General features: G+C 41.7%; 1 protein-coding gene across 1 annotated transcript in view; it reads right to left on the bottom strand.

Annotated features, from left to right (window-relative positions):
* The window catches only part of KCP (kielin cysteine rich BMP regulator), a 496,613-nt gene that overhangs the window by 118,929 nt on the left and 364,829 nt on the right, over positions 1-12,855 (bottom strand). Inside the window, exons 39-42 of the mRNA XM_085653703.1 lie at positions 12,321-12,403; positions 9,571-9,744; positions 9,198-9,377; positions 4,669-4,933 (exon numbers count right to left, since the gene is read on the bottom strand). Coding sequence (XP_085509829.1) covers positions 4,669-4,933; positions 9,198-9,377; positions 9,571-9,744; positions 12,321-12,403 — 702 coding nt within the window. The remainder of the gene's footprint in view (positions 1-4,668; positions 4,934-9,197; positions 9,378-9,570; positions 9,745-12,320; positions 12,404-12,855) is intronic.

Raw genomic sequence — 12,855 nt, 5'->3', positions numbered from 1 at the left:
TGTTACAGGTTATCTCCATAGACTTCAGCGGTTGGGCCCGAAGCTACCCTTGCAAAAAGCACCTCTGCACCCAGACACACCAGAGCAGGTAAAACAAAACTGCTGATAGTTCTATGGACCTTGGTCCGCACTTACCTCAAGCCCAGAAGAACAACCTTTTAAATTGATTGCAAGTACCCCCATGCAGTGTATGTTTAGACCGTAGGATAACATTACCGCGTTTAAGGCTCATTCCTCAAATCTGACAGCTGTATTTTCTGTATTTCTGAAAATCGCTAACTCGAAAAGTACTTACCTAATTCCATAGATCTTGGTGTCTAAATTAATATAAAAATCTATGTTGTTTTTCTAAATTGGTGTCGGATTTCCATATTGAGTGTGTGTCTCATTTATTGACACTGTGTGTGCAACAAACGCCTAACACTCCGCTCTGATAAGCCTAAGGCTGCTCAACCTCACAACCACAAATAGAGCACCTTGGGATTGTTAAATAAAGCCCCTGTACAATAGTAAGGGATACCTGGACTCTCTGCACAGTGCACCTCATTTTGGTATACTTTAAAGAGAGCCAGCTTCCTACAATACTGATGCTAAAAAACACAAATTCAATCGATATCATTAAACAGACATGCTTTACAAAGTGGGCTGGAAACACCGAAGTTTTCAATAGATACCTGAATTTAAACAGGTCAGAATCCTTGAGTAGGTGCAGTAGGATAGAGTTGTGGTAAAGGCCCAGCCAACCAGTCTTTAAACTAACATTTTGATTTTTCAGAAGTAAGTTGATTCTGGATCTCAAAGTACCACTGTAAGAGTATCACCAAAATTTGTGGATTGATCAGGAAAAAGGATGGCTTTGTGCACCAAGCCCATTGATTTGAAGAATATTTGCTTCGTCACTGGCAATCAATGCAGTGAGGCCAGGGCCAGACAGATTTAATTCCTATCATGAATGCATAGTGCTGGTCTTAGTTTCAGAGTACATGCAACGTCTGAATCAAAACATCTGAAAGGTCAAGATAAACAGTTACTGTAAGCCATTTTGGCTTTAAGCTTCGGTTTTTGTTTTTGGACATCTTCTATTGCAGGGTTTTGGACTTTATCCTTCCTCCAGGCTCGATTCTTTTGCGAGGCCAAGCCAGGTTTTTTAGGCTCCTTTAACAGATCGGCATCTGATTTCTTGTTTTGATCCACGTGTTGAATGTCTATGCTTTTCAGTCGTTGTTGGCTTCAATGTCGATAGTGCTGTTTTTGAATTGTTCTCTGACATCTTTGGTTCTGAAGTCACCATGAGGCATTGTTTGCTTCAGCTTTATCAGCATCAGAAGTTTGTTTTTCAATACCATTTCTGGTATCTCCATCTGTGGTGGATATCTGTCTTTGAAGTCAAACTTTGTTCCCTTTGTGCCTCCATACACTCTAAAGAGTTAGAGCTGTCTCCATCAGACAGGCCTTATTTGGCTAAACTTTGCTCTTCAGCATGGTCCATAGAATGGTGTGTCCAACCTTATTCACGTACTTGAGCTAAAAAAGCACCATCCTTGAAGATCTCAAATGTATGGTCCATTGATAGCCAGTGATTACACTGCCTATGCCCATGCAGCAATTTTTTTGTGGCTCTATGAGAAAAATTTTAAAGTGTGTTTATTCGATGGCCCCTAATGTGAAGGTATCAAAAGGCCATCAAGATAAACAAAACCGCCGGAAAGCAGATTCTCTGAGCTCCTAAGGCTCAAATCTCCCAGAAAACATTTTCTCCTCAGGATTTAATTCAGTGTTGTCTCCTCTGTTTTTTGCACTTGCCTCGCCTTGGTTCAAGTGTCCAATCACCAATTTTCTGCATTGTACTTCGACTCAATACTCGCACCAAGAGTTTTTGCTTTCATAACCAAAGGGCAGAAAAAAGAGTCTGAAAATTGAGGTTATGCCCTGGGGCACTGTGGTCTTACACTAAAATCCACAGACTCCTTCTATCGTTGATGCCTAAAGTGAAAACGTCTACCTATTCATAATGTTTACAGACACAAGCACAAGATAGCAGAATAATGCAAAGGATGTGAATCTAAAAGAGGTTCACACTACAGAACTCCACATTCTCAGGTGTTCATAAAATCCTAATAAGTGTGGGTGGCTCATTGCTCAGAATGTATGCTCAGTGAATGTTCATCATCTGAGACTATTAAACTGGGAGACAGGTAGTACTGTGATATAATGGGCTAAGCAAGGAAGGCATGTAAATCCTGGGGCCTTATTACACATATGGTGGGTGCATTTTTCCTGTTTGCGCCTTGGTGCACCTTAAAACAGGTGCCCTGGGTGCAAAAAGGGAAAGTGTGCCCTATTACATTGAATGTGCTGCCCGCATTTAAAATACAGCGAGGGTGCAGAAATAAAGGGAATCCCTCATTTGCATGGGGCCACGATCCCATGCAAGTGAGGAAACACCCTCTGGTGATAGCGCTGGTACTATATGTGTGCCAGCACTATCTGTATTAAAAAACAGGGCTGCGGACCTTTCTGTAAAACCAAAGTGCCCCGGGGGCACGCAAGCAGGCGCACATGCTTGTTGTGCCCCTGGTGCATTTTCCATAATCCGGACCTTGGCCCATATTACAGAATACTGCACGCCTTCTTTGTTTGCTCTGGGCGCTCTTTTCAAAGGTGCGCCCTGTGCAAACAAGGAGAGTTCTCTGACATCTTTGGTTCTGAAGTCACCATGAGGCATTGTTTGCTTCAGCTTTATCAGCATCAGAAGTTTGTTTTTCAATACCATTTCTGGTATCTCCATCTGTGGTGGATATCTGTCTTTGAAGTCAAACTTTGTTCCCTTTGTGCCTCCATACACTCTAAAGAGTTAGAGCTGTCTCCATCAGACAGGCCTTATTTGGCTAAACTTTGCTCTTCAGCGTGGTCCATAGAATGGTGTGTCCAACCTTATTCACGTACTTGAGCTAAAAAAGCACCATCCTTGAAGATCTCAAATGTATGGTCCATTGATAGCCAGTGATTACACTGCCTATGCCCATGCAGCAATTTTTTTGTGGCTCTATGAGAAAAATTTTAAAGTGTGTTTATTCGATGGCCCCTAATGTGAAGGTATCAAAAGGCCATCAAGATAAACGAAACCGCCGGAAAGCAGATTCTCTGAGCTCCTAAGGCTCAAATCTCCCAGAAAACATTTTCTCCTCAGGATTTAATTCAGTGTTGTCTCCTCTGTTTTTTGCACTTGCCTCGCCTTGGTTCAAGTGTCCAATCACCAATTTTCTGCATTGTACTTCGACTCAATACTCGCACCAAGAGTTTTTGCTTTCATAACCAAAGGGCAGAAAAAAGAGTCTGAAAATTGAGGTTATGCCCTGGGGCACTGTGGTCTTACACTAAAATCCACAGACTCCTTCTATCGTTGATGCCTAAAGTGAAAACGTCTACCTATTCATAATGTTTACAGACACAAGCACAAGATAGCAGAATAATGCAAAGGATGTGAATCTAAAAGAGGTTCACACTACAGAACTCCACATTCTCAGGTGTTCATAAAATCCTAATAAGTGTGGGTGGCTCATTGCTCAGAATGTATGCTCAGTGAATGTTCATCATCTGAGACTATTAAACTGGGAGACAGGTAGTACTGTGATATAATGGGCTAAGCAAGGAAGGCATGTAAATCCTGGGGCCTTATTACACATATGGTGGGTGCATTTTTCCTGTTTGCGCCTTGGTGCACCTTAAAACAGGTGCCCTGGGTGCAAAAAGGGAAAGTGTGCCCTATTACATTGAATGTGCTGCCCGCATCTAAAATACAGCGAGGGTGCAGAAATAAAGGGAATCCCTCATTTGCATGGGGCCACGATCCCATGCAAGTGAGGAAACACCCTCTGGTGATAGCGCTGGTACTATATGTGTGCCAGCACTATCTGTATTAAAAAACAGGGCTGCGGACCTTTCTGTAAAACCAAAGTGCCCCGGGGGCACGCAAGCAGGCGCACATGCTTGTTGTGCCCCTGGTGCATTTTCCATAATCCGGACCTTGGCCCATATTACAGAATACTGCACGCCTTCTTTGTTTGCTCTGGGCGCTCTTTTCAAAGGTGCGCCCTGTGCAAACAAGGAGAGTTCTCCTTATTATATTGAATGTGCTGCCCCCACAGCAGCCACAAAGTCGTGCTGCCCAGAGGGCAGCACATTCAAGTGAAATACAGAGCGGCTTTGAAGCAGCCGCTCCGTGTTTCGGTGTGCAGGCAGCAACCCACCTGCACTATTAAGGTGGATTAGAGTGACTGCACCCGCCTGCAAGGAGATGTCTGGGGGCTCTTTAGGATCCTCTTTCCCCCTTCAAGAGGGCTGCTATAAGGGGGCACACTGACTGTGCGTCACCGTTTAGGTGATGCACTGTCAGTGCCCCTCCTGACAACTTCTTTGCCTCGTGCCCACGTCTATAATACAGCATGAGTGCACCGACAAATACCCTCTGATAGTATTACAGAAAGGGCCGCACAAGCATTAGTAGCCCTTTCTGTAATATCAAAGTGCCCCGGGGGCGCGCAAAGCAGGCACACATGTTTGTTTTGCCCCCGGGACACTTTACATAATACTGCCCCTGATGTGTTAATCAATACTACCTGTACCTGTGAACAGTTATTAAAGGAGTTTCACATGAAAATGACTTACCCTGGCATTCCGGGCAACACTGGCCTGGTCTGGTAATGGGACTGGCACAAGTGGTCTGTGGGCACACCAGAGTGGTGCACAGCACATTGCCACTGAGGCAGCTGCAGCGCTGGCAGGCATCAGATGGAGAAGGAAAGGTCTGGCGATTGGCATATTCCTGCCCCTGGAAGAAGCAGCTGTCACAGGTGGGGCAGCAAAAGGAGGAGGGGACTGGATGGGTGCACTGCTGAGCACATGGATTACGAAGGCATGTCACCACTTCATTCTGGAAAGGGACGTAACAAAAGAATTAGATACATCACGTTGCTTATCGGTCTATAGAACATTTTTGACAGCCGTATTTTGACATTCAGGTGAACCCAACTATTCTATGCTAATCCTGATGCTAATCCACTACTTTGCATCTTAAACAGGGAGTCCTTCAGGGTTCTTGACTTAGCCTGGCCCTGCATAATGTGTACTAAACACCATTGACCCATATTGTGCAATTCTTTGGTTTCTTGATTGTATCCTACGCTGACAATACACAGCTCCCTTTGTCTATATCTGAACAACTCGCTTACTCACAGGCGCTCATCAAAGATTGCTTATCATCGGTTGATAAATGGATGCCTAAGAGCTGTCTGCAATTTAATTTAACTAAAACTGACAATCTGTTTTTTGGTACACCTGACTCCATTTGGTCCCATTCATGGTGGCATTTGGATTTAGGTCAAGCTCCTATTCCTTCAACCAGAAACTTTAGAATTCTCTTTGATCAAGGCTTGCCTTTAACACCTAATATTATGGCTGTTAGTTCATTCGGCTTTGTTCTTTTGAAAGCCCTTTGAAATGTTTATTATTTTCTGCCTGTGTTCTGTTGGAAACCCATCATCCAGGCAGTAAACACATCTAGGTTGGATTATGGCAACTCACTTTACCTAGGGCTCCTGAGATATGTCATCCAACAACTACAGACAGTACAGAATGCTGTGCCTTAATGGAGCATAACACAGGCCCCCGCATCCCCCGCGGTGCGGGGGGCCCCGGAGCTGCAGTGGGACCCCTCAGCACAGTACTTAGGCCTGAGCGCTCTGGATTAAATCTGGAGCGGGGGCCTCTCTGTGTACATTGCAGGGGGGGGGCCTTAAACTTTTGTTACACCACTGGCTGTGCCTTGCTTAGTCTTAACACTAACAAACCACCTTTCTATTCAGAGTCACCTCCAGGACCTACACTGGCTCTCCATTCATAAGAAGGTTCTTTTTAATACCCTTCTTTCCACTTACAGAGCCATTAATTAAAAAGGTCCTACTTTCAAAGGATAGTGCATTTGTACAGTCCGGTGAAAGTTTTAAGATCTTTGAAAATTAAATTGCTCACAGTACTTTGACATGCCTGAACAGGTGGGCGTTCCACTTCCTTCCTACCTGCCAAACACCGGCACCTTCTCCCAGTTGAATAGCGCATGGCACCTACCATTATGATGTTCCAAAACAAATATGGAAACCTAGGTTTTTTATCGTGATTAGTCTTCTATTTGTTTAGCTTGCATTGTCTCAAGCATTGGGATGTTCCTTTGCATAGCTGTTTGTGGTTTACGAAATTTGTATGCCTTCATTCATCCTGTGTTAGATCTTTCTGCGTGTGAGAAAGCATTTTGTAGATTCAAATGTACTTCCAAAAATGCTTGGTGAATGCAGCATTTCAGTAAATAAATGAGTGCACTAATGATGATGATCACTACTATCCTCTTAGATTTCCCAGGTTGTCCTAACTACATAGCATCATTGATTCAATTAAACAGTTCTGCTTATTGAACAGTGGGGCATAAACTTACATGGTTTTGTAAACATGTTAGGAATATGAACTTCCTTGTCCACTGCATAAAGCATGATAATATCATCATCATAAATCTAAAATGCTACAACATCTACTAATTACATCATTTCAACAATCCTTGAATCCCATGATGATCCAACGCAACAATCAGAAATAAGACTCCGTTCAATGATCAAATTTCCGAGACTGGGGCTTGAAGTTACCCAAATTCTGACAGTTGTACAATGCCATCTGACCAGCAATGCACTACTACAAAAATCTCAGTAATAGAACATAGCATAGCATATCATGGGCACCTGGACAAACACTACAGTATTGTTTTTTTCCCCAAAGGGGAACATCTAGGATTACAGAAGAATTACTAGAGATGATGTGATGATTCACCCTAAAGAAAGGTCACCAGTGGAGATACAGTTAGGGTACCAGTTATTAGCTGTGTGGTTGAGACAGAAAAGATGATGTCATTGCCTCTAACAGTCAAGGGTTCAAGATCTAAATGTCTAAAATTCTACATCCTACAAGCCAGGGAAACCCAAGACCGGGAGAAAAGTGTCACGGATCTGGTACATGAGAAGTTAGCCACTCAGAGAGAAGAACCAACAATCCTAACTCTTCCAGGAAAGTCATAAAGCTAGACACTCTTGTCTTTGCTACTGATACAAAAGCCTCTGTGCTGTCTTGACCTTGTGACACACTTCATCTATGCAGGCTGTAAAGAATTTCTGCCTGTATGTCAGGCTACTCATTTCAAATTAATATCTAATCATAAGCCCTCAGTTCTTGTCCTAAACATCAGTAAGATTATTGTTAGACTATGCTAGCCCATGATAAAAGAATAACACTATGGACTTTCTTTTAGACTTTGGATTGAAGACAGTGGGTTACATTTTAAAAGGGAAGATGTTAATGTGTGGTATCATATGGTTCTATAAGAAAGGGTCGATGTCAAAAGTTAAGTGCTATGGACTGGTTAAGATTGATGAGAAATGTGTGAAGAGACACTTTCCCAGAGTGAAAAATCAAAAAATTGTATGTTGCTATTGGTTATCAGCCATTTTGATACAAAAGGCCTCTACGAGGAACCTGAAGTGTTTTTCTACTGGTAGAGTAAGTCGCAAAGAAAATGAAATTGCTTACAACGGGATACAATCAGCCTCTTAGGGGATGGATAGATTTTTAAATGAACACGACAAACATTGTACTTCCAGTTTCTATAATCTTACATTTCGATATGTAACCATGTAGTGTTGCCATGACTGCAGTATGGGATAAAGTTTTGGTCAGTACTTAATTTGTAAAATCCTAAGTGCCAGGGCTCTCGTCAGTGGGCTCTCGTCAGTGGGCCACTGCAGCGCTGCCAATGACAGTACCAACACAACTACTTGCCATCACACTCCTATCAGTGTGACAATTCAGACTATTACAGGACCCAACAACTATGAAAATAGTTTGGGCCACATTTATTAGTCATTTTTGATGTACATTTAATTCATAAACAACTATTGTTGTGCCCATCTATAAATTGCAAAAACAGCACCATCATGAGGCAGGCTGACATAAGTGCCTTAGTTGACAATTAAGTCCAGGTGCCAAGCACCGGAAACCACCGGCTCAAATTAAGCAGTGGTTTTGGCAAATCATGTTGTGGGCAAAGTGACTCAAGATAATGCAAAAAATATTGAAAAGTAGTTCTCATGGTTGTACGGTGCATAGAGAGAGAAGGGAAAGTAAAACATCTAAATTGATAGTGATAGAAAACCCACAAGAGTTGTTAAATTGGAAGGTGAGTTTGTTTTTATTGAGGATGAATATGGTTGCAATAATGGCTTTATTGCAAAATGTGCTGGAGAGGCCGGGTCCTACAAATAGGTCTATTACTTGTGATTAGACTGCATCTGCAGATGTGGAAGATGGCTCTACAGGATTAGTCACGGATGAGATGTTCAGGTGTAATGGTGTGGTGGTGACTGGTCGAATTTCATCACTTGAAGTCTAATTAGGACATGTTGCCTTCTTTGGTCAGAGTTCGGTATCCTGTGAGTATGCAAGAGTATCTGAGCATCTGTTGCAGATAAGGTGTCAGATTTTTTGTAGGTAGAGGAACATCCTTGTTCAACTAAATAGCTTCTGTTTTCTAACAATTGCACTCCTTTCCAACCTCCTTTTAAGTTCTTCTGCAACATTTTACTGTACACTGTTATATTGACACACATGTTTGGGTATATATGAAGAACAGGAAATCTGTTTCATCCTGACTTAATTCAGCCCGAGTCCTCATATCATTTGACATTTCAAATGTGAAAAGTGTGAAGTTAGTGATCATCCTCTGCCTGAGAATGGAAGTTATATAGTAATGCTACTGAAAACAAACTCATCCTTCTTAACTCTGCCCTCATTGAGTTTCTGCAAAACTGACTGTTAGACTCAAATAGTTTGATCTGATACTGATATTTTTCTTGTGGTGGAATAGTATTTGCAACAATCACTTTGAGTTATGAGCAAGCTAAAATATAGTTTCTGCTCATTTGCTGGCAGCCATTTGTTATTGTCAAATACATTGCACCACTTTCCAAGGTATGTTTTTCAGAACCATTCTATTAAGAAAAGAATACTATTCTTTATGCCTCAATTGCCTTTTCCAGAACGTAAAGCGCAAAATAACTAAGATCAATTCTCATTCCCCTCCCCTCACTCCTCTTCACACTCACCAGACAGGTACACTTTGCACATTTGTCCACGGGAGATGGGAAGGCTTCTCCATTCTCATAGGGTTGCCCATTGTAATTGCATCTTCCGGTGCACACGGGGCAACACTCTCCAGGTGAGGTGGCAGGGTGATGACAACTAACAGGTGGGCATGTCACAGGTGTGCAGGTCACATCTCCATTCTGAGAAAGATCAGCAAAAAATGATGCTACTTATAATGACAGCAGCTCTAACAGAACAATGCAGGACTAGGCACCCATATCGGTCACCCACTTCTATGACCCCTATTCCCAAACCTGCCCACAGACTGAATGATGTATGACCCAACCATTGACTCCATTGGCAAACACAGCACCCCAAATGCTTTCATAGTACCAGGCATGTGCAGTATCTGCATCTGTCATCTGGATCTGGAAACCTCTCCCTATTCCTGCAGTCTCTCCCATGGAAGCTGCAGTCACTGCAGACAGGGCACCGACAGGGGTCCAAAATTGGGTGGGAGCACTGTGCCTTTAAGCATGTCTTTGGGCCACATGTCACCTCTCCTCTCTGTAGAAGAAAGAATTGCAGCAGGTTATTTACATCAGGTGTCACTCCAATGACACTTGTCAGATATCCTTGCATCTCCTACATTACTCTGAAGTAGTGCAATGTGATTCTAAATCTGCTGAGACTACATCCAGCTAGGCAATACCACCTTCTGTAAGATTAGTTAGATGGTATTCACAATAAAAAAATCCCAGAGGAGTCAGGATGCACTGCTTACCTTTTAAGACTCGACAAGTGTAGGGGAGCAATACTCTAAACCCACTCAAGCTGAGTCCATGTTAGGGTAAATAAATGGTGGTAGACCCTACAAAGCACTAGTGCTGTCTAGATTGAGGCTTTCCATGCATAAAGAAGGCACATTTCCCAATAGGCCATGAATTCTCACATAGTTTGAAAATGTGGCAGCCATTTTAGGTATCTGGGTACAACTTCCTTCGAGGCCGAAGGATCTTTGCTAGGATATTGTGATACAATGTTAGTGCATGTTGGACCTTGGTATGAGGATCTAGGATTTTATTTGCAAAGAACAGCTGCTTCCTTCAGACATGTTTGAGAGATATTGGGAATACAGAGAAGTATTTCTGAAAGCCTGTAGGACTCTCATGTTACACTTGAAGTTAATCCTGTGAAAGAAAAGGAAGGATCCCTAAGTTAGGAATATGTTGCTCATGATATGTATATATGCCAAAAGAGTAAGGTATTAAGAGGTATATGATTTTTATAAGAGTTGCTAAAGTAGAAATTGGAGAAAATGTATATAAGCAAATTTCCTTGCATTAACACTAGTCAGGTAGGAACTATAACTCATCTTCCACATAGTGATGCAATTTGATGATTATACACACAGCAAGAAGCATACCTGAACATATATGTCAAATTCTCACCTCTTGTATGTATAGTTTCAGGAATTACAAGTTCCATACAAAAATACAGAGAGCTGGTTACACAGAAACATCACTAATATATATCACTTCACAATTACAGTTGAGTGCATAACTTTCATGGCAAGTAACCAAAGAGATCTCTTTATCTATAGACACCCACTACAGACTTCAGACATCAGTGTACAGAAGTGATGAGTCAAAGTGGTGTAGTCTAGTGTCTCTGTTTTCTATGTTGTTCCATTCCCTTTTCCCATTTTTCCAGCTGCTGACATATTCCTGTGTACGTGCTCACTGATGGAAACAGTGAGAGAAAGTACAGAGTGTCACCCATGTTGGATTCCAAGCATAAGGCTAGTGCAGTCTTATAAAAGATGCATGGAAGATACAGAGTAGAATCATATATTTCACCTTACTATGATTTGATAGATGGGTGGCTCTAATTTAATTTTCTGTGGAGTGGAAATAAAACCCAAGCATGTAATGAGAAAAAAGTTAAATCTCCCAGGAACATTTACCAAACTCCTGTGGGAGTGGAAGAGGCATCTTCTTAAAAATAACAAAAGTACCATTGTGCCAGTCAGTTTTCCCAAGACATTGATTATTTCAGTCTTTGTTATGAACAAATTAAACACTACATGCATTTCTTTAGTTATTTTTCATGCTCCAAATCAGAGACTACCTCAACATTGGGGAAATATACATTATTTTCTCATGTAAGAAACTAGTCCAATAGGGCACCTTCTAAGGTCCACCAAGAGCAATCAAAATATGAATTATTTAACGGGACAGACTAAAGACTGGGGAAACAGGAAGACATGTTGGCCCTTTCCCATGTGTTCCTCCCACCCCACTTCAAATGCTGGATTGTACCATTCTAGCTCTCTGCAGCCTGCCATTAAAATATAGTTTAAACCCTATAATATAAAATACCATCATATGCCACAGTGCACTGCAACAACATGACTACGGACTTGTTTAGGACTTGTATCTACAAGTCATCAATATGGCTTACATAATGAGTGGCAATCCAGGAACATCCTTTGATTGAAAATGGTACTTACCTGAGTTACACATTGTCCATCACAGTTAATCTTTCTTTGACTGATACTGTATTGAAATCCTTCACACATAGTTTTCCAATTATTACCTCCCCCACATCTCTTCAATGCCCCATCATTCAGATTCTCACTGCTACCAGAAGAGCATTTAATACAGAAATGTAATCTCTAGAATAGTCAATGTTGGAGAAGCCCCTAATTCTCACTGCCTCTCTATTGCTGCCTTTGTAATTTAGCAGTCTTCTATATCTGTCTGAAAATGTGAAAACTAGTGTGCTGTGCTTTTTTGTTTTCTGTTCACTGTTCTGAGACATAGAATTGTAATCTTGCTTCTACTGTATCCAGCTAGCCATTAGGTCTCCAGCATTTTGACTTTTCCTTGACTCAATGTTTAAATTTAATTTTAATCTATTGCTTTATAATCTGTTTAAATGAAAATATGTTTACATTATTAATGTGCTCCTCCCAATTCGAGAGCAAGCTTTTACTGAAAGGTTAAAGAAAGATTGGATTTAAATTAACAAGTCATCAAAGAGAAACTTGCTCTTTCAGTCCTACTTACGGGAAAGTAAGAAACTTCTCAACACTTGTTGCTGTAGATGATTCATTGCTTCTGAATCACCTGTCCACATACCTGACATCGACACTGCTCACATCCACCGGTGGGTGAGGGGAAGATCACACCATCCGCATAGTCGGTCCCTTCAAAATGACAGCCTAAAAGAATGGGGAAAAGTGTAGCACATTAGACAGTATTCCTTTCACACGTTTTCCAGATATCGGTTAGTTTGCAAACATACCATATGTCCCTTTTTCCATTATAAAAACTGAAGGTTTGGATCTGCAAGCTCAGATCATCTTCAGTCACTCAAACTTTGAAGAAACACACTGCAAGGCTATGTTATCAATAGCACTTTCTGGCTGACAAGTTCACCATTTCTGGTGCTTCTTGACACATCATGATACTAGAGACAAAGACGTGCAAACAAGAAATTAACAATGCAACAAGCTTTCTCCATCCAGGATCTGGAATGACATCTCCGTGTCCTTTAGGATACCCCAACCCAGCTACGCTTCAGGAAAGAGATGAAGACACACATCTTTAAAGGACACTAAATCATGAACCAGTAACCGTCCACGTTTGGGCTTAGAACTCATCTCCTCTTCCA

This window comes from Triturus cristatus, chromosome 4_1 (genome assembly GCF_964204655.1).
Source record: "Triturus cristatus chromosome 4_1, aTriCri1.1, whole genome shotgun sequence".
In the NCBI taxonomy this organism is placed as follows: Eukaryota; Metazoa; Chordata; class Amphibia; order Caudata; family Salamandridae; genus Triturus; species Triturus cristatus.
This window is presented reverse-complemented; position numbering and strand designations above follow the sequence as displayed.